General features: G+C 40.5%; 1 protein-coding gene across 1 annotated transcript in view; it reads right to left on the reverse strand.

The window, feature by feature from the left end:
- Positions 1-497: 497 nt before the first annotated feature.
- The window catches only part of DRC1 (dynein regulatory complex subunit 1), a gene marked incomplete at its 3' end in the record, with an annotated part of 28,598 nt that continues 6,405 nt past the window's right edge, over positions 498-22,690 (reverse strand). Inside the window, exons 5-16 of the mRNA XM_083857669.1 lie at positions 21,918-22,004; positions 18,736-18,858; positions 16,589-16,728; positions 16,372-16,506; positions 12,741-12,973; positions 11,438-11,619; positions 8,568-8,657; positions 6,546-6,886; positions 5,224-5,227; positions 3,996-4,167; positions 2,853-3,177; positions 498-612 (exon numbers count right to left, since the gene is read on the reverse strand). Of these exons, the coding sequence (XP_083713795.1) occupies positions 498-612; positions 2,853-3,177; positions 3,996-4,167; positions 5,224-5,227; positions 6,546-6,886; positions 8,568-8,657; positions 11,438-11,619; positions 12,741-12,973; positions 16,372-16,506; positions 16,589-16,728; positions 18,736-18,858; positions 21,918-22,004 (1,947 nt within the window). The remainder of the gene's footprint in view (positions 613-2,852; positions 3,178-3,995; positions 4,168-5,223; positions 5,228-6,545; positions 6,887-8,567; positions 8,658-11,437; positions 11,620-12,740; positions 12,974-16,371; positions 16,507-16,588; positions 16,729-18,735; positions 18,859-21,917; positions 22,005-22,690) is intronic.

Below are 22,690 nucleotides of genomic sequence, written 5' to 3' on the forward strand. Positions count from 1 at the left end.
GGGAATGTTCAGTGTCCCAAGGGGCTCCAGGGAGAGCTGGAATTGGGGAAAAATGGGAGCCAGGGAATGGAATTCCCAGTGGGAAAGGGGAATTTAGGAAGGAATTCCCAGCTGGAATTCCCAGAGAATCCCTGGGAGTCTCCAAGGAAAGTCTGGGATCACGTTGGGGTCGGAATGGGACGGGATTTTTCATCTTCCACCCCATAATTTGACGATCCCGCGCCGCAAATCCCAGGATTTCGTGGCTTTTCCCACAACCCCCGAGAATTCCCTGGATGGGAACCCTTGGATGTGCTCCCAAAATTCCCCCACGAGCTGCTCCAGACACACACACAAAGATCCAAATTTTGGGAATGGTTTATTAACCCTTTAAATCCGGGAGGAAAAAATCCACGCTGGAAAAAATTCCGCCCTGGGATTCGGATGGATCCGGGTGGGATCTGGATCCGGAATATTTTCCCCAGGGATGGGATGGGATGGGATGGGATGGGATGAGCTCACCGGGCGTGGGGAGATCCCAAATATTCCTCCAGGAGCTTTCCCAGCTCCGAGTTCTCCTGCTGCAGCGCGGCCGCCTCGGAAAAGAGCTCCGAGCGCCGGGTCAGCACTTTGCTGGGAAAAGGGAAACCGGGATAAATCACCGGGAAAAGACACGAGATAAGGTGGAAAAAGCCCCGGGATAATGTGGAAAAGCTCTGGGATTACGTGGGGGTAAATGTCTCAAGGGGTTTTCCATGTTATCCCAGGAGTTTTCCACCTTATCCCCCAGAATAATGTGGAAAACCCCCAGGATTACATGGAAAACCCCAGGATAATGTGGAAAACCCACAAGGAAAACATGGAAAACCCCTGGGATAATGTGGAAAACCCATGAGATTACATGGAAAACCCTGGATTCACAAGGAAAACCCCGAGGATAATGTGGAAAAACCCTGGGAAAACATGGAAAACCCACAGGATCATGTGGAAAACCTCCGGGAAAACATGGAAAAAACCCTGGGAAAATGTGGAAAATCCACAGGATAAGGTGGAAAACCCCCAGGATAACATGGAAAAACCTCTGGAAAAACATGGAAAAACCCTTGGGAAAATGTGGAAAAACCCCCGGGATAACATAGAAAACTCTCAGAATAATGTGGAAAACTCTTGGGATAATGTGGAAAACCCCCGGGAAAATCCCCAAGGATAATGTGGAAAAACCATGGGAAAACATGGAAAACCCATGGGATAAAGTGAAAAAACCCTGGAAAACATGGGAAATCCCAGGGATCACATGGAAAACCACCAGGATTACATGGAAAACCCTTGGGATAAAGTGGAAAACCCACAGGATAAGGTGGAAAATCCCCAGGATAAGGTGGAAATCCCCAGGGATAATATGGAAAAACCCTGGGAAAACATGGAAAACCCACAGGAAAATGCAGAAAACCCCCAGGAAAACATGGAAAACCCCTGGGATAATGCGGAAAACCCCTGGAAAAACACGGAAAACTCCCATGGAAAACCTCTGGGATAACATAAAAAAAAAACTGGGATAATTTGGAAAACCCCTGGGAAAATGTGGAAAACCCCGGGATAATGTGGAAAACCCCGGGATAATGTGGAAAACCCCGGGATAATGTGGAAAAGCTCTGGGATTACGTGGGGGTAAATCCCCCCAAGGGTTTTCCATGTGATCCCAGGAGTTTTCCACCTCATCCCCCAGAATAATGTGGAAAACCCCCAGGGATCATGTGGAAAACCCCCGGGATAATGTGGAAAACCCACAGAAATAACTAAAGAAAAACCCCAGGATAATATGGAATATGGGATATGGAATATGGAAAACCCCTGGAATTACATGGAAAACCCCCAGGATAACACGGAAAACCCTCTGGAAAATGTGGAAAACCCCCGGGATCACATGGAAAACCCCAGGGAGAACATGGAAAAACCCTGGGAAAATGTGGAAAATCCTGGGGATAACCTGGAAAACCCCTGGGATAATGTGGAAAACCTCAGGGATTACAAGGAAAATCCCCAGGAAAACATGGAAAAACCCTGGGAAAAAGTGGAAAATCCACAGGATAAGGTGGAAAACCCCCAGGATAACATGGAAAAACCTCTGGAAAAACATGGAAAACTCACAGGAAAATGTGGAAAACCCCCGGGATAACCTAGAAAACTCTCAGAATAATGTGGAAAACTCTTGGGATAATGTGGAAAACCCCCGGGAAAATCCCCAAGGATAATGTGGAAAAACCATGGGAAAACATGGAAAACCCATGGGATAAAGTGAAAAAACCCTGGAAAACATGGAAAATCCCAGGGATCACATGGAAAACCACCAGGATAACATGGAAAACCCTTGGGATAAAGTGGAAAACCCCCAGGATAAGGTGGAAATCCCCAGGGATAATATGGAAAAACCCTGGGAAAACATGGAAAACCCACAGGATAATGTGGAAAACCCCCAGGAATTACATGGAAAAAGACCTGAGATTATGTGGAAAACCCCCAGAAAAACATGGAAAACTCCCATGGAAAACCTCTGGGATAACATAAAAAACCCCTGGGATAATTTGGAAAACCCCTGGGAAAATGTGGAAAAACCCCGGGACCACATGGAAAAACCTCTGGAAAAACATGGAAAACCCACAGGAAAATGTGGAATAACCCCAGGAAAACATGGAAAACCCCTGGGAAAACATGGAAAACCCTCATGGATAAGGTGGAAAACCCTCGGGATAACATGGAAAACCCACAGGAAAATGTGGAAAACCCCCAGGAAAACATTGAAACCCCCTGGAAAACATGGAAAACCCCTGGAAAACGTGGAAAACCCCCGGGATTTTCCAGCCCCAGGCACTCACTGATATTCCATGAGGGCGGCTCCGAGCGCGTCCCAAAGTTTGAGCGTCGCCTCGGGGATGACGCAGCTCAGGGATTCCCAATATTCCCCGTCCCTGGAATTGTCCCGGACGTCCTGGAGCTCCCGGGGGGGGCCTTCGTCCCTGGGATGGAGAAAAAATCCTTGGGATGGGGAAAAAAATATCTTGGGATGGAGATCAAAACCTTGGGATGGGAAAAAATCTTTGGGATGGAGAAAAAAAATCTTTGGGATGAAAAAAAAAAATCTTGGGATGGAGATCAAAACCTTGGGATGGGGATCAAAACTTTGGGATGGGGAAGAGAAATCTTTGGGACGGAGAAAAAAATCTTTGGGATGGAGGAAAAAATCTTCAGGAATAGAGAAAAAAAAATCTTGGGATGGAGAAAAAAATCTTGGAACGGACAATGAATTCCTGGGATGGAGAAGAAATTCCTGGGATAGAGAACAAATCTTTGGGATGGAGATCAAAACCTTGGGATGGAGAAAAAAACTTTGGGATGGGGATCAAAATTTTGGGATGGAGAAAAAAAATCTTTGGGATGGGGAAAAATTCTTTGGGATGGAGAAAAAAAATCTTGGGATGGAGATCAAAACCTTGGGATGGGGAAGAGAAATCCCTTGGGATGGGGGAAAAAAATCTCTGGGATGGAGAAAAAAACATCTTTGGGATGGAGAAAAAAAAATCTTGGGATGGAGAAAAGAAAAAATCTTGGGATGGAGGAAAGAAAAAATCTTGGGATGGAGAAAAAAATCTTGGAATGGACAATGAATTCCTGGGATGGAGAACAATTCCCTAGGAAGGAGAAAAAAAATCTTTGGGATGGAGATCAAAACCTTGGGATGGAAAAAAAAAAACTTTGGGATGGAGAAAAAAATCTTTGGGATGGAGATCAAAACTTTGGGATGGGGAAGAGAAATCCCTTGGGATGGGGGAAAAAAATCCCTAGAAAGGAGAAAAAAATCTTTGGGATGGAGAAAAAATCTTTGGGATGGGGAAAAATCTTCAGGAATAGACAAAAAATTCTTGGGATGGAGAAAAACCTCTTGGAATGGACAATGAATTCCTGGGATGGAGAAGAAATCCCTGGGATAGAGAACAAATCTTTGGGATGGAGATCAAAACCTTGGGATGGAGAAAAAAAAAATCTTTGGGATGGGGAAGAGAAATCCCTTGGGATGGGGAAAAAAAATCTCTGGGATGGAGAAAAAAACATCTTTGGGGTGGAGAAAAAATCTTCGGGAATAGAGAAAAAAAATCTTGGGATGGAGAAAAAAATCTTCGGGAATAGAGAAAAAAAATCTTGGGATGGAGAAAAAAATCTTGGGATGGACAATGAATTCCTGGGATGGAGAAGAAATCCCTGGGAAGGAGAAAAAAAATCTTTGGGATAGAGAACAAAACCTTGGGATGGAGAAAAAAACTTTGGGATGGGGATCAAAATTTTGGGATGGAGAAAAAAAATCTTTGGGATGGGGAAAAATTCTTTGGGATGGAGAAAAAAAAATCTTGGGATGGAGAAAAAAAATCTTGGAATGGACAATGAATTCCTGGGATGGAGAACAAATGTTTGGGAATGGAGAAAAAAATCTTTGGGATGGGGAAAAAATCCCTGGGACGGAGAAAAAAATCTTTGGGAATAGAGAAAAAAATTCTTGGGATGGAGAAAAACCTCTTGGAATGGACAATGAATTCCTGGGATGGAGAAAAAATCCCTGGGAAGGAGAAAAAAAATCTTTGGGATGGAGATCAAAACCTTGGGATGGAGAAAAAAACTTTGGGATGGAGATCAAAATTCTTTGGGATGGAGAAAAAAAAATCTTGAGATGGAGAAAAAAATCTTGGGATGGACAATGAATTCCTGGGATGGAGAACAAATGTTTGGGAATGGAGAAAAAAAAATCTTTGGGATGGAGAAAAAATCCCTGGGACGGAGAAAAAAATCTTTGGGAATAGAGAAAAAAATTCTTGGGATGGAGAAAAACCTCTTGGAATAGACAATGAATTCCTGGGATGGAGAAAAAATCCCTGGGAAGGAGAAAAAAAATCTTTGGGATGGAGATCAAAACCTTGGGATGGAGAAAAAAACTTTGGGATGGGGATCAAAATTTTGGGATGGAGAAAAAAAATCTTTGGGATGGGGAAAAATTCTTTGGGATGGAGAAAAAAAAATCTTGAGATGGAGAAAAAAATCTTGGAATGGACAATGAATTCCTGGGATGGAGAACAAATGTTTGGGAATGGAGAAAAAAAAATCTTTGGGATGGAGAAAAAATCTTTGGGATGGAGAAAAAATCTTTGGGATGGAGAAAAAAATTCTTAGAATGAACAACAAATTCCTGGGATGGAGAACAAATCTGTGGGAATAGAGAACAAAATTTATGGAAAACAAATCTTTATGGAGAACAAATCCCTGGGAATGGAGAAGAAATCTTTGGGAATAGAGAAAAAACTCTTGGGAACAGAATAAATCTTCGGGAATAGAAAAGAAAACTTTGAGATGGGGAGTAAATCCTTGGGAAGGAGGACAAATCTTTGGAATGGAGAAAAAATGTTTGGGAATGGAGAAAAAAATCTTTGGGAACGGTGAAAAAAATCTTTGGGAATGGAGAAAAAAATCTTTGGGATGGAGAAAAAAATACTTGGGAAGGGGAACAAATCTTTGGGATGGAGAGGAGATCTTTGGGAATAGAGAACAAACCTTTGGGATGGAGAAAAAACTCTTGGCATGGACAACAAATTCTTGGGATGGGGAAAAAATCTTTGGGAATGGAGAAAAAATCTTTGGGATGGAGAAAAAATATCTTTGGGATGGAGATCAAAACCTTGGGATGGGGAAGAGAAATCCCTTGGGATGAGGGAAAAAAATCTCTGGGATGGAGAAAAAAAACATCTTTGGGATGGAGAAAAAAATCTTGGAATGGACAATGAATTCCTGGGATGGAGAACAAATTCCTGGGATAGAGAACAAATCTTTGGGATGGAGAAAAAAATATTTTGGAAAGGGAGAACAAATCCTTGAGATGGAGAACAAATCTTCGGGAATGGAGAAAAAACAATCTTTGGGATGGAGAAAAAATATTTGGGAAGGGGAACAAATCTTTGGGAATGGAGAGCAAATCCCTGGGATAGAGAAGAAATCTTTGGGAATAGAGAACAAATTTTTGGGATGGGGAGGAAATCTTTGGGATAGAGAACAAAACTTTGGGATGGAGACAAAATCTTTGGGATAGAGAACAAATCTTTGGGAATGGAGAAAAATTTTTTGAGAACAGAGAACAAATCTTTGGGAATGGAGAAAAAATCTTGGGATGAAGAACAAATTTTTATGCAGAACAAATCTTTGGGAAGGAGAAAAAATGTTTGGGAATGGAGAAAAAAACTTTGGGAATAGAAAACAAATCTTTGGGATGGGGAGCAAATCCTTGGGATGGGGAGCAAATCTTTGGGAATAGAGAAGAAATTCTTGGGAATAGAGAAGGAATCTTTGGGATGGAGAACAAGCTCCAGCTTTCCCTCCCTTCCCAAGTCCTGGATCATCCCTCCCACCGGGTTATTCCCAGCCTTGGGAATCTCCTGCTCCCTCTGCAGTGGGACAGGAAAGTTTGGGAATCTCCTTCTCCAATCCAGGAATTCCCAGGACATTCCCCGGCTCCTCCATCCCGGCATTCCCACCTCAGCTTCTCAAAATTCCGCAGGAATTCCTTCAGGATCCTCAGGACGTCGTCTGGTTGGATGGAGAGGGCGGGAAGGGAGGATTGGAGCTCATCCCTTTGGGAATTCCCTCCGTCCTCATCCGGATCCGTGGGATCTTCTCCTTCCGGGATATCCTGGAGGGAAGGAAAAATTGGGAAATTTTTCAATTTTCCTCCTCTTTCCCTTGGGAATTCTCTTGGGAATCCTCTTCCCCCCCTTTTTGGTGATCCCACCTGGTTTTTGGTCGCTTCCCGGAATTCGTGGTCCAGGAAAAAATCCAGGAGCTCGCGGAGCTCGTCCTCGTCCTCGATCCGGAGGCTCTGGGGAAAAAAAAATCCGGAATTCCGTCAGGGAATGGGAATTCTGCAAGGAACCCCTTGGATAAGGGAGAGATTGATGTGGGAATATCCATGGATGGGAAAGTCTGGGAAGAGCCTGGAGGTGTTTAACATTTTTGGGATGGAGCTGTGGGAATTTGGGAATCGTGGGATGATTCCAGGTGGGAAGGGACCCTCAAAGCTCATCCCGTTCCATGGGCAGGGAATGACCTTCCGTGATCCCAAACCTTGGGACACTCACAGGGATTTCTCTGGGAATTCCAGCCCACCCTCCCGGCTGGGAATTCTTTGTCAAGATCCCAAAATCCCCCAAAATCCCCAAAATCCCCAAAATCCTGACCCTCTGGCAGGGGGAGCCATTCCCTGTCCTGCCATTCCAGGCCCTTTTCCCAAATCCCAATCCCAACCCGGGATTGGATCCAGCCCCATCCCGACTCCTCCTCTCCGGGAAGGAATTTTGGGAATTCTCTGGGAATTGGGGACTCCAGGAAGGGTTTTCCATCCCCGAATTCCATAAAAACCCCTCGGGATGGATCCTGAGTGTCCTCGATCCCGGAATCCCGGAATGGTTTGGGGTGGGATCCATGGGGACCTTCAATCCCAAATCCCAGGGACACTCCCCATGATCCCGGGGGGATCCGAATCCACCCTTGGGACACTCCCAGGGAATTGTCTGGGAATTCCAGCCCCAATCTCCCCTTTCCCACTGGGAATTCCATTCCCCCTTGATCCCAAATCCCAAATCCCAGCTCTCCTTTCCCTCTGGAAAAGGCTCCCAGGATTCCCTGGATCCTTCCCTGATCCAGCTGGACATTCCCAGCTCTCCCAGCCCGGGATTGGATCCAGCCCCATCCCGACTCCTCCTCTCCGGGAAGGAATTTTGGGAATTCCCTGGGAATTGGGGACTCCAGGAAGGGTTTTCCATCCCAGAATTCCATAAAAACCCCTCGGGATGGATCCTGAGTGTCCTCAATCCCGGAATTCCATTGATGGGATCCATGGGGACCTTCAATCCCATCCCAACCCCACAATTCCAGGGTGATCCAAATCCACCCTTGGGACACTCCCAGGGAATTCTCTGGGAATTCCATCCCAATCTCCCCTTTCCCACTGGAATTCCATTCCCTGGCTCCTCCAGCCCTTGATCCCAAATCCCAGCTCTCCTTTCCCTCTGGAAAAAGCTCCCAGGATTCCCTGGATCCTTCCCTGATCCAGCTGGACATTCCCAGCTCTCCCAGCCTGGGATTGGATCCAGCCCCAGCCCGACTCCTCCTCTCCAGGAAGGAATTTTGGGAATTCCCTGGGAACTGGGGACTCCAGGAAGGGTTTTCCATCCCCAAATCCCATAAAACCCCCTCGGGATGGATCCTGAGTGTCCTCAATCCCAGAATTCCATCGATGGGATCCATGGGGACCTTCAATCCCTTCCAACCCCACAATCCAAGGGTGATCCAAATCCACCCTTGGGACACTCCCGGGGAATTCTTTGGGAATCCCATCCCAATCTCCCCTTTCCCAGTGGGAATTCCATTCCCTTTATCCCAAATCCCCAATCCCAGCTCTCCTTTCCCTCTGGAAAAGGCTGTGAGGATTCCCTGGATCCAGCTGGACATTCCCAGCCCCGTGTCCGTCCCCAATCCCGGGATTTGGGATCCCGGATCACCTGGAGGAGGGATCGGATCTGCCCCTCCCTGTCCTGGGCTCCCACCACCTCCCGCAGCGGCCGCAGGATTTTGTTTTCCAGCAGGAATCCCTTGGGATTTAAATAAAAAAAAAATAAAAATAATGGAGTTCCTGGTGAATTTTAAGAAATGGGAATAATAATAATAATAATAATAATAATAATAATAAATTATTAATAATATATAATTGTGCTGTATTATGTTTTATTAATAGAGTTTAGAAAAAAAAGGGTGTGAAAAAAGGGCTCCTGGTGAATTTTAATAAATAGGTTTAATAATAATAATAATTATTATAATAATTATTATATATAATTGTGCTGTAATGTGTTTTATTAATAGAGTTTAGATAAGTTTTATTAATAGTTTAGAAAAAAAAATGGTGTGAAAAATGGAGTTCCGGGTGAATTTTATGAAATTGGTTTAATAATAATAATAATAATAATAAATGTACTGTAATGTGTTTTATTAATAGAGTTTAGATAAGTTTTATTAATAGTTTAGAAAAAAAAAGGGTGTGAAAAATGGAGTTCCTGGTGAATTTTAAGAAATAGCTTAAGTAATAATAATAATAATAATAATAATAATATTGTGCCATATTATGTTTTATTCATAGAGTTTAATTTAAAAAAAAGGGTGTTAAAAATAGGGCTCCTGGTGAATTTTAAGAGATAAGTTTAATAATAATAATAGTAATAATAATTATTATATATAATTGTGCTGTATTATGTTTTATTAATAGAGTTTAGATAAGTTTTATTAATAGTTTAGGAAAAAAAAGGGTGTGAAAAATGGAGTTCCTGGTGAATTTTAAGAAATAGGTTAAGTAATAATAATAATAATAATAATATTGTGCTGTATTATGTTTTATTAATAGAGTTTAATATAAAAAAAGGGTGTGAAAAACGGGGTTCCTGACGAAGTTTAAGAAATTGGTTTAATAATAATAATAATAATAATAATTGTACTACTACTAATAATATAATAGTAATAATAATAATAATAATAATAATAATAGGTGTGAAAAATGGGGTTCCTGACGAATTTTAAGAAATAGGTTTAATAATAATAATAATAATAATAATATTGTGCTGTATTATGTTTTATTAATAGAGTTTAATTTTTAAAAAAAGGGTGTGAAAAACAGGGCTCCTGGTGAATTTTAAGAAATAGGTTTATTAATAACAATAATAATAATAATAATGAAAATAATATAATTGTACTGTATTGTGTTTTATTAATAGAGTTTAGATAAGTTTTATTAATAGTTTAGGGCAAAAAGGGTGTGAAAAATGGAGTTCCTGGTGAATTTTAAGAAATTGGTTTAATAATAATAATAATAATAATAATAATTGTACTACTACTAATAATATAATAGTAGTAATAATAATAATAATAATAATAATAATAATAATAATAGGTGTGAAAAATGGAGTTCCTGGTGAATTTTAAGAAATTGGTTTAATAATAATAATAATAATAATAATAATAATATTGTGCTGTATTATGTTTTATTAATAGAGATTAATATAAAAAAAAGGGTGTGAAAAACAGGGCTCCGGGTGAATTTTAATAAACAGGTTTAATAGTAATAATAATAAAAATAAAAATAAATGTACTGTATTTCATTAATAGAGTTTAGGAAAAAAAGGGTGTGAAAAAAGGGCTCCTGGTGAATTTTAAGAAATAGGTTTAATAATAATAATAATAATAATAATAATAACAGCGAAAATAAAATATATAATTGTGCTGTATTATGTTTTATTAATAGAGTTTAATATAAAAAAAGGGTGTGAAAAACAGGGCTCCTGGTGAATTTTAATAAATAGGTTTAATAATAACAATAATAATAATAATGATAATAATATAATTGTGCTGTATTATGTTTTATTAATAGAGTTTAGATAAGTTTTATTAATAGTTTAGGAAAAAAAAAGGTGTGAAAAATGGAGTTCCTGGTGAATTTTAATAAATAGGTTTAGTAATAATAATAATAATAATAATAATATAATTGTGCTGTATTATGTTTTATTAATAGAGTTTAATTTAAAAAAAGGGTGTGAAAAACAGGGCTCCTGGTGAATTTTAAGAGATAAGTTTAATAATAATAATAGTAATAATAATTATTATATATAATTGTGCTGTATTATGTTTTATTAATAGAGTTTAGATAAGTTTTATTAATAGTTTAGAAAAAAAAGGGTGTGAAAAATGGAGTTCCTGGTGAATTTTAAGAAATAGGTTAAGTAATAATAATAATAATAATAATAATAATATTGTGCTGTATTATGTTTTATTAATAGAGTTTAATATAAAAAAAGGGTGTGAAAAACGGGGTTCCTGATGAATTTTAAGAAATTGGTTTAATAATAATAATAATAATAATAATTTTACTGCTATTAATATAATAATAATAATAATAATAATAATAATGTATTCTATTGTGTTTTATTAATAGAGTTTAGAAAAAAAAGGGTGTGAAAAACAGGGCTACTGGTGAATTTTAAGAAATAGGTTTAATAATAATAATAATAATAATAATAATTGTACTACTACTAATATAATAGTAATAATAATAATAATAATAATAATAATAATTATTATTATTATTATTATTATAAAGGGTGTGAAAAATGGGGTTCCTGATGAATTTTAAGAAATATAATAAAGGGTGTGAAAAATGGAGTTCCTGACGAATTTTAAGAAATAGGTTTAATAATAATAATAATAATAATACAATAATAATAATAATAATAATAATAATAATAATAATAATATTGCACTGTATTATATTTTATTAATAAAATTTATCAAACCCCCTGTAATGTGGATCCCGATCCCCATCTCCACTCACCGACTCGTCGCTGAGCAGCTCCAGGATTTTCCGGAGCGTTTCCCTGGAGACGTTGGGTCGGGACGTGGCTCTTCCCTCGAGCCTTTCCCGCTTTTCCTGCCCCTCTCCTTCTCCTTCTCCTTTTCCCTTTCCTTTCTTCTTCCCCCTCCTCCCTGCCTGGTCCCGTTTTCCGGATCCCAGCCCTGGAAATCAGGGAGAGAGGGAAGGGGAGGAGAAAAAATTATGGGTTTGAGGATGGAATGGATGGAGAAAAAATATTTATGGAGAACAAATCTTTGGGAATGGAGAAAAAAATCTGGAAATGGAGAAGAAATCTTTGGGAATGGAGAACAAAATCCTGGGATGGTGAAAAAATCTTTGGGATGGAGAAGAAATCTTTGGGATGGAGAACAAATCCCTGGGAATAGTGAACAAATCTTTGGGAATGGACAGGAAATCCTTGGAAATAGAGAAGAAATCTCTGGGATGGAGAAAAAATCTTTGGAAATGAAGAAGAAATTTTTGGGATGGAGAAGAAATCTTTGGGAATAGACAACAAATCCCTGGGAATGGAGAAGAAATCTTTGGAAATAGAGAAGAAATCCCTGGGAATGGAGAAGAATTCTTTGGGATGGAGAAGAAATCTTTGGGAATAGAGAAGAAATCTTTGGGATGGAGAAGAAATCTTTGGGAATGGAGAAGAAATCTTTGGAAAACCAGGAAAAACCCTTTGGGAACATCCCTGGGAACGATCCAGCTCTTGGAACATCCCAACTGGGACAATCCCAAAGATCTGAGCTCCAAATCCCCAGGAATTCCGGGATGATCCCACCGGACTCCAGGAGCTCCGTGGTGACCTCAGGGTCGGCCACTCCTGGAACATCCCAACTGGGACATCCCAAAGATCTGAGGGACACCTGAGGAAACCTTTGGGAATAGAGAACAAATCCCTGGGAATGGAGAACAAATCCCTGGGAATGGAGAAGAAATCCCTGGGAATGGAGAAGAAATCCCTGGGAATGGAGAAGAAATCCCTGGGAATGGAGAAGAAATCTTTGGGATGGAGAACAAATCCCTGGGAATGGAGAAGAAATCTTTGGGACGGTGATGAAATCTTTGAAAATAGATAAGAAATCTTCGGGAATAGATAAGAAATCTTCGGAAATAGAGAAGAAATCTTTGGAAATAGAGAAGAAATCTTTGGAAAACTGGGAAAAACCCTTTGGGAACATCCCTGGGAACGATCCAGCTCTTGGAACATCCCAACTGGGACAATCCCAAAGATCTGAGCTCCAAATCCCCAGGAATTCCGGGATGATCCCACCGGACTCCAGGAGCTCCGTGGCCACCTCCAGGGCGTCGTGCGTGTCCCGTTGTCCTCCCGGGGGCCCCTGGGTGTCCATGAAGCAGAGCCGGGGCTCCTCCCAGGGGATCCCCAAGTGCTGCTCGTGGATGATCCTGTCGGCCGCCAGAACCGCCCGCAGCAGGGATTTGGCCTCGGCCTCGTTCACCAGCCACACCTGACGGAATCGTTCCCAGCTGACGCGTAGTAAAGACCTGGTGGGGGAAAAAAAGGGTTTTTTTTTGGGGAAAAAAATGAGTTTTCTGTGAAAAATGGAGTTATGGGTGGATTTTAGGAAATGGGTTTAATTTAAATTTAAATTTTATTATTATTATTGTTATTTTATTTAAATTTATTTTTAATTATTATTTTAGCATCTTGTTATAATAATATTATAATTATTTTATTTAAATTTATTTTTAATTATTATTTTAGCATTTTATTATAAAAATATTATTATTATTTTATTTAAATATTATTAAATAAACTAATTTTTTATTATTAATATTAGATTATTATTATTTGAATTTTATTTAAAAATTATTATAAAATTTTATTTTCGTTATTATATTTTATTTCATTATTAAAATACTAATAATTTTATTATTATTTATATAGATTTAAATTTATTATTATTATTTTATTCTATTTATTATTATTATTATTTTATTCTATTATTTATTATTATTATTTTATTATTATTTTTTATAATTTAATTTTATTATTATTAAAGAAAATATTTTTATTATTAATGTTATTTTATTGTTATTTGAATTTTATTTTAAAATTATTATAATTTTTAAATTTCATTTTTATTATATTATATTATATATTATTAATATTAAAATACTAATATTTTTATTAGTATTTATAGAAATTTAAATTTTTTATTATTATTATTTCATTTAAGTTTAAATTTTATTTCTATTATTACATTTTTATTAATTTTTATTATTATTTTTGATTATATTTTTATTATTTTAATATTAAATAAAATAAATTTTATTATTTATATTATTATTATTATTATTTAAATTTTATCTTAAAAATTATTATTAAATTTCATTTTATTATTATTATATTTTATTATATTATTATTAAAATACTAATAGTTTTATTATTATTTATATGAATTTATTATTATTATTATTATTATTATTATTATTACGACAATGTTATAAATGCATATTATAAAATTGTCTTTTGGCAAATATTAGAATGAATACTAGAAGTACAATTGTACTCTTTTATAATTATAACTATAAAATTATAATTATATAATAATTATACCCTGACCACAAAGTTATTGATCCTATTGAAAAGATCTTGCAAAAATGACAATTTTATAATATACCTTTATAATAAAAAGGGGATCCCAAAAGGATCTCAATACATTTATAATTTAAAAAGGGATCCCAAAATAATCCAAATACATTTACAAAAAAAAGGGGATCCCAAAAAAGATCCCAATACATTTATAACAAAAAGGAGGATCCCAAAAAGGATCCAAATAAATTTATAATAAAAAGGGGATCCCTAATTATCCCAATACATTTATAATAAAAAGGGGATCCCAAAAGAGTCCCAATAAATTTTTAATAAAAAGGGGATCCCAACACATTTATAACAAAAAGGGGATCCCAAAAGGCTCCCAAAACATCTATAATAAAAAAGAGTATCCAAAAAGGATCCCAATACATTTATAATAAAATGGGGATCCAAAAAAGATCCCAATACGTTTATAATAAAAAGGGGATCCCAAAAAGGTCCCAATACATTTATAACAAAAAGGGGATCCCAAAGGGGTCCAAATAAAAAGGGGGATCCCAAAAGGGTCCAAATAAAAAAGAGGATCCCAAATTATCCCAATACATTTATAATAAAAAGGGGATTCCAAAGGATCCAAATTCATTTATAATAAAAAGGAGATCTCAATACATTTATAATAAAAAGGGGATCCCAAAACGGTCCCAATACATTTATAATAAAAAGGGGATCCCAAACTGATCCCAACACATTTATAACAAAAAGGGGGATCTCAAAAAGGTCCCAATACATTTATAATAAAAAAGGGGATCCCAAAAACATCCCAATACATTTATAATAAAAAGGGGATCCCAAATTGATCCCAACACATTTATAATAAAAAGGGGATTCCAACACATTTCTAATAAAAAAGGGATCCCAAAAGGATCCTAATTCATTTGTAATAAAAAGGAGATCCCAATACATTTATAATAAAAAAGGGTATCCCAATACATTTATAATAAAAAGGGGATCCCAAAAGGATCCCAAAACATTTATAACAAAAAAGGAGGATCCCAAAAGGGTCCAAATAAAAAAGGGGATCCCAAATTGATCCCAACACATTTATAATAAAAATGGGATCCCAAAAGGGTCCCAATAAAAAGGGGGATCCCAAAAGGGTCCCAATACATTTATAATAAAAAAGGGGATCCCAATACATTTATAATAAAAGTTGGATTCCAAAAGGGTCCCAACACATTTCTAATAAAAAGGGGATCCCAAATGATCCCACTACATTTATAATAAAAATTGGAGCCCAAAAGGGTCCCAACACATTTATAATAAAAAGGGGATCCCAAATAATCCCAACACATTTATAATAAAAATTGGATCCCAAAAGGGTCCCAATACAATTATAACGAAAAGGGGATCCCAAAAGGGTCCAAATAAAAAGGGGATCCCAAAAGGGTCCCAACACATTTCTAATAAAAAGAAGATCCCAAAAGGGTCCCAAAACATTTATAATAAAAAAGGGATCCCAATGCATTTATAACAAAAAGGTGGATCCCAAAAGGATCCAAATAAAGAAGGAGATCCCAAAATGGTCCCAACACATTTATAATATAAAGGAGGATCCCAAAAAGGATCCCAATATATTTATAATAGAAAGGGGATCCCAAAAGGGTCCCAATAAAAAATTGGATCCCAAAAAGGTCCCAACACATTTATAATAAAAAGGGGATCCCAAAAACATCCCAATACATTTATAATAAAAAGAAGATCCCAAATAATCCCAATACATTTATAATAAAAACGGGATCCCAAAAGGATCCAAATAAAAAAGGAGATCCCAAAAGGGTCCCAACATATTTCTAATAAAAAGGGGATCCCAAAAGGGTCCCAATACATTTATAACAAAATGGGGGATCCCAAAAAGGATCCCAATACATTTATAATAAAAAGGGGATCCCAAATGATCCCACTACATTTATAATAAAAATTGGAGCCCAAAAGTGTCCCAACACATTTATAATAAAAAGGGGATCTCAAAATGGCCCCAACACATTTATAACAAAAAGGGGGATCCCAAAAAGATCCCAATAAAAAAGGGGATCCCAAAAGGATCCCAATAAATTTATAATATAAAGGGGATCCCAATACCTTTATAATAAAAAGGTGCATCCCAAAACAGTCCCAATAAAAAACAAAGGGGATCCCAAAATGGCCCCAATAAATTTATAATAAAAAGGGGATCCCAAATTATCCCAACACATTTCTAACAAAAAGGGGGATCCCAAAATGATCCCAAAAGGTTCCGGAAGTTTCCAAAGGGTACAAATTCCAGGGCTAAAATCCCCAATCCCACCTGGTCCTGCTCTGGGTCTCCTGGAAGAGCCGGGTGACCTTCTCCAGCTCCGACTCCAGGCTCTGCTTCTCCTCCTGGAATTTCCTCTCCTGCGCCCCCAGTTTGGCCCTCAGGAGGCCCAGGGTGCTCCTGAACCTGCGGGAGAAAATAAAACTAATAAATCCCCGGATTTGGGGATTCTCGGGGTGTTTTGGGATAAAAAAGGGGGTTTTTTTACCGGCTGATTTTCCGTTTTTGGGCGGATCTGATGGCGGAGTTTTCGGCGTTGAGCTGGCGCAGCACGTCCAGGTTGTATTCCAGCTTCACCTGGTTCAGGTGGAAAGTTCCCCGCAGCTGCCGGAGTTTGCGCTCCAGGGACTGGGGAAGGAAGAGGAAAAATGGATTAGAAGAGAAAATAAAAATAGATTAAAAAGAAAGGTAAAAATTATAAAGAAAGATAAAAAAATAGATAAGAAAGAAAATAAAAATAGATTAAAAAGAAAGACAAAAAAGATTAAAAAGATTAAAAAATAGATTAAAAAGGAAGATAAAAAAGATAAAAAAAAGAGAAAAAAAAAGATTAAAAAGAAAGATAAAAAAGATAAAAAAAAGAGAAAAAAATAGATAATAAAGAAAGATAAAAAAGAGAAAAAAGAGAAAAAAGATGAAAAAGAAAGATTAAAAATAGATTAAAAAAAGAAAATAAAAATAGATTAAAAAGAAAGATAAAAAAGATAAAAAAAAGAGAAAAAATAGATAATAAAGAAAGATAAAAAAGAGAAAAAAGAGGAAAAAGATGAAAAAGAAAGATTAAAAATAGATTAAAAAAAGAAAATAAAAATAGATTAAAAAGAAAGATAAAAAAGATAAAAAAGAAAGGTAAAAATGATAAAAAAGAAAGATAAAAAATAGACTAAAAAAGAAAATAAAAATAGATTAAAAAGAAAATAGAAAAGATAAAAAAGAAAGATAAAGAAGATAAAGAAAGATAAAAAAATAGATAAGAAAGAAAAGAAAAAAGATTAAAAAGAAAGATTAAAAAAATAGATTAAAAAAGAATATAAAAATAGATTAAAAAAGAAAATAAAAATAGATTAAAAAGAAAGATAAAAAATATTAAAAAGAAAGATAAAAAAGGTAAAAAAGAAAGATAAAAAAGAAAAAAAAGAAAGATTAAAAAATAGATAAAAAAGAAAGATAAAAAAGATTAAAAAGAAAGATAAAAAATAGATAAAAAAGAAAGATAAAAAAGAAAAGATAAAAAATAAAGATAAAGTTCACAGTAAAGATAAGATGGGGAGTTTAGGGAAAAGGTGGAGGAATTCCTGGGAAGGTTTGGGGAAAAAAAAGAAAAAAGGAAAAAAAAAATAAAAAAAAGGAAAAAAATAAAAAAAAAAAAAAAGAAAAAAAAAAGAAAAAAGGAAAAAAGAGGAAAAAATTTATAAATAAGGGAAAAAGAGAAAAAAGGGAAAAAGGATTGAAAAAAGAGAAGAAAAATAAAAAAGAAAAAAATAGGAGAAAAAGAGAAAAGAGAGAAAACGGGGGAAAAAAGGAAAAAAGAGAAAAAAGAGAAAAAAAGAAAAAAGAGAAAAAAAGAGAAAAAAGAAAAAAGAGAAAAAAGAGAAAAAAGAAAAAATAGAAAAAACAGAAAAAAGCCGGGAATTCCAGGAGCTGGGAATTCCAGGAGCTGGGAATTCAGGGGTGGCTCCAACAAGAACTTCCCGGGAGGAGCTGGAAGTTCCAGGGATGTGGGAAGTGCTGGGAATGGTTGGATTCCGTGGGATTTTCCAACATTCATCCCATCGGGGGATTCCGGGATGGGATAATGGGATAACGGGATAACGGGATAACGGGATAATGGGATAACGGGATAACGGGATAACGGGATAATGGGATAATGGGATATTGGGATGGGATGGGATAATGGGATGGGGATGGAATGAGAAGGGATCCAGGGATGGGATCCAGGGATGGGATTCAGGGATTCAGGGATTCAGGGATCCAGGGATTCAGGGATGGGATTCAGGGATGGGATTCAGGGATGGGATTCGGGGATTCAGGGATTCAGGGATTCAGGGATGGGATTCAGGGATGTATCCATTGCTCCATGGGAATTCCCAGCGGGAATCTCCTTAAGGAACCCATGACTGGGAATTCCAGGAGCTGGGAATTCGGGGGTGACTCCAACAAGAACTTCCCAGGAGGAGCTGAGCAGGAATTCCCAGAAAAGCTGCGGCCACCCCTGGGAGTGTCCAAGGAAAGTTTGGAGCAGCCTGGGACGGCGGTGGGGGGTGTCGGGGTCGGGCTGGGATGGGATTTGAGGTCCCTTCCCGGCATTCCGTGATTCCCAGCGGTGGTTCCGTGACCCGGGGCCTCCCCCGGTACCTCCACGTCGTGCTCCAGCTGCAGTTTCGTGCTGTCGTAGTTCTCCAGACTCTCCTCCTGCAGCTGGTTCAGCTGGTTCTCAAACTGCAGCGCCCTGTCCATCCGCTCCCGCAGGAATTCCAGCTGCGGGGACGAGGAGAGACACGTCCTGCCTCATCCAGCCTCATCCTACGCCTTCCTGCCTCATCCAAACTCATCCTGCACCATCCAGACTCATCCAGCCTCATCCAATCCCATCCAACCCCGTCCAACCCCATCCAGCCTCATCCCATCTCATCCTACACCTTCCAACCTCATCCAGCCTCATCCAATTTCCTCCAAACTTCTCCCATGCCATCCAATCTCATCCAACATCATCCAACCTCATTCAACCCCGTCCAACCTCCTCCACCCTCCTCCTACCCCACTCCACCTCATCCATCCTCATCCAACCTTCTCCCACCTCATCTCACTTCCTCCCACCTCATCCAACCCCATCCAATGTCATCCAACCTTATCCTACCTCATTCAATCTCATCCCCCCTAATCCTAACTCATCCAACATCATCCAATGTCATCCAACCCCACCCAACCCCATCCAGCCTCATCCCACCCCATCCAGCCTCATCCAACCCCATCCCATTTCCTCCAACTTGATCCCATCTCGTCCATCTTCATCCAGCCTCCTCCAACTGCATCCCAGCTCATCCAACCCTATCCAATGCCATCCAACACCGTCCCACCTCATCCCACCTTACCCCACCTCATCCAACCCCATCCCACCTCATCCAACCTCCTCCAGCCTCATCCCACCTCATCCAACTTCCTCCTAGCCCACTCCACTTCACCCAGCCTCATCCCACCCCATCAAACTTCATCCAGCCCCTTCCCACCTCCTCCAACCTCATCCCACCTCATCCAACCCCATCCAACCTCATCCAACCCCATCCCACCTCATCCCACCTCATCCCACCTCATCCAACCCCATCCAACCCCATCCAACCTCATCCAATTTCCTCCAACCTCATCCCACCTCATCCAACCCCATCCAATCCCATCCCACCTCATCTCACCTTATCCAGCCTCTTCCAGCCTCATCCAACATCATCCAGTCCCACCCAACCTCATCCAACTCCATCCGACCTCATCCAACCCCATCCCACCTCATCCCACCCCATCCAGCCTCATCCAACCCCATCCCATTTCCTCCAACTTGATCCCATCTCGTCCATCTTCATCCAGCCTCCTCCAACTGCATCCCAGCTCATCCAACCCTATCCAATGCCATCCAACACCGTCCCACCTCATCCCACCTTACCCCACCTCATCCAACCTCCTCCAGCCTCATCCCACCTCATCCAACTTCCTCCAGCCCACCCCACTTCACCCAGCCTCATCCCACCCCATCAAACTTCATCCAGCCCCTTCCCACCTCCTCCAACCTCATCCCACCTCATCCAACCCCATCCAACCTCATCCAACCCCATCCCATTTCCTCCAACTTGATCCCATCTCGTCCATCTTCATCCAGCCTCCTCCAACTGCATCCCACCTCATCCAACCCTATCCAATGCCATCCAACACCATCCCACCTCATCCCACCTCATCCAACCCCATCCAACCTCATCCCACCTCATCCAACCCCACCCAACCTCATCCAGCCTCCAGGCCCATCCCACCCCATCCAGCCTCATCCCACCCCATCCAACATCATCCCACCTCAACCTACACCATCCAATCCCATCCAACTTCATCCAACCTTCTCCCACCTCATCCTACACCATCCAACCTCATACCACCTCCTCCCACCTCCTCCAACCTCATCCCAACATCATCCCACCCCATCCTACCTCATCCAATCTTCTCCCACCTCATCCAACTTCCTCCTAGCCCACTCCACTTCATCCAGCCTCATCCCACCCCATCAAACTTCATCCAGCCCCTTCACACCTCCTCCAACCTCATCCCACCTCATCCCACCTCATCCAACCCCATCCCACCTCATCCAGCCTCATTCCACCTCATCCAACCCCATCCAACCTCATCCCACCTCGTCTCACCTTATCCAGCCTCTTCCAGCCTCATCCAACATCATCCAGTCCCATCCAACCTCATCCAACCCCATCCGACCTCATCCAACCCCATCCCACCTCATCCAGCCTCATCCAACCCCGTCCAACCTCATCCCACCTCGTCTCACCTTATCCAGCCTCTTCCAACCTCATCCAACCTCATCCAGTCCCACCCAACCTCATCCAACCCCATCCCACCTCATTCCACCCCTTCCTACCTCATCCAACCCCATCCCACCCCATCCAGCCTCATCCAACCCCTTCCCACCCCTTCCCACCTCATCCAACCTCATCCAACCCCACCCAACCTCATCCAATTTCCTGCGACCTCCCCCCACTCCATCCAACCTCATCCATCCTCATCCAACCTCATCCAAAGTCATCCAACCTCCAATTTCATCCCACCTCATCCCACCTCATCCAACTTCCTCCAACCCCATCCAACCCCATCCAGCCTCATCCAACCCCCTCCCACCTCATCCAACCCCATCCAGCCTCATCCCACCTAATCCAACCCCATCCCACCTCCTCCAACCCCATCCATCCTCATCCAACCTCATCCATCCTCATCCAACCTCCTCCAACCCCATCCAACCTCATCCAACCCCATCCAACCTCACCCCACCCCACCCATCCCATTCCCAGCCCGTTCCCACCCCAATCCCAAAAAATCTCCATCTCCTTCTCCAGGGCAGAGCCGATCCCGGCATTCCCAGCGGGACCTGGAGCGTGTCCGGGAGAAGGGAATGGATTGGGAATGGGGCTGGAACACCGGGAATGGCCCAGGGAAAGGGGCTCAGCCTGGAGAAAAGGAGGGAATTTTCCCTCTCCGGAATTCCCGGAAAAGCTGGAGCCAGGTGGGATCAGCCCCCAGTCCCACAGGATAAGAGGGAATGTCACAAAGGAGGTTTAGTCAGAAATTGGGAACAATTCCCACCTGGAAGTTGAAAATTGGGAACAATTCCTGCCTGGAAAAGATTTTCCCCAGCCCTGGAATCCCCGTTCCCGGTGGGATTTAAATCCACGTGGATTTGGATCCTCGGGGATGTGGATCGGGGCCAGGAATGGTCGGATTCGGATTTTTCCACCCTCAGCCATTCCCTAAAATCCCAAAAATCCCGCGGGATTCACCTCCTGGTCGTTGTGGGCCTGGATGGCCTCGTTCCACCTCCTCCGGTTGCTCGTCAGCATCTCCCGCCGCTCCTCCTCGAAGGATTTCTGTGGGAATTCCAGGGAATTCCAGGCCGGGAATCAACGGGAACAACAACCGGGCGCTGACCCATCCTTCCCAAAATCATTCCCAGCCCCTCGGAGCTCCGGAATCTGCCCGGAATTTCATCCCGGTGCCGCGATTACAGCTGGAATTTGGGGCTCGTTTCCCCATTCCCACCAGGAATTCTCAGCTGGAATTTTGGGCTCGTTTCCCCATTCCCACTGGGAATTCCCAGCTGGAATTTTGGGCTCAATTCTCCATTCCCATTGGGAATTTCCAGCTGGAATTCAGGGCTCATTTCCCCATTCCCACTGGGAATTCCTGACTGGAATTTGGGGCTCATTTCCCCATTCCCACTGGGAATTCCCAGCTGGAATTTAGAGCTCAATTCTCCATTCCCACTGGGAATTCCCAGCTGGAATTTGGGGCTCATTTCCCCCATTCCCAGCTGGGAATTCCTGACTGGAATTTGGGGCTCATTTCCCCATTCCCATTGGGAATTCCCAGCTGGAATTCAGGACTCATTTTCCCCATTCCCTGTGGGAATTCCTGGGTGGAATTTAGGGCTCATTTCCCCATTCCCACTGGGAATTCCCAGCTGGAATTCAGGGCTCATTTCCCCATTCCCACTGGGAATTCCTGGGTGGAATTTAGGACTCTCATTTCCCCATTCCCACTGGGAATTCCCAGA

This window comes from Zosterops lateralis (assembly GCF_965231275.1).
Source record: "Zosterops lateralis genome assembly, chromosome: 3".
Lineage (NCBI taxonomy): Eukaryota > Metazoa > Chordata > Aves > Passeriformes > Zosteropidae > Zosterops > Zosterops lateralis.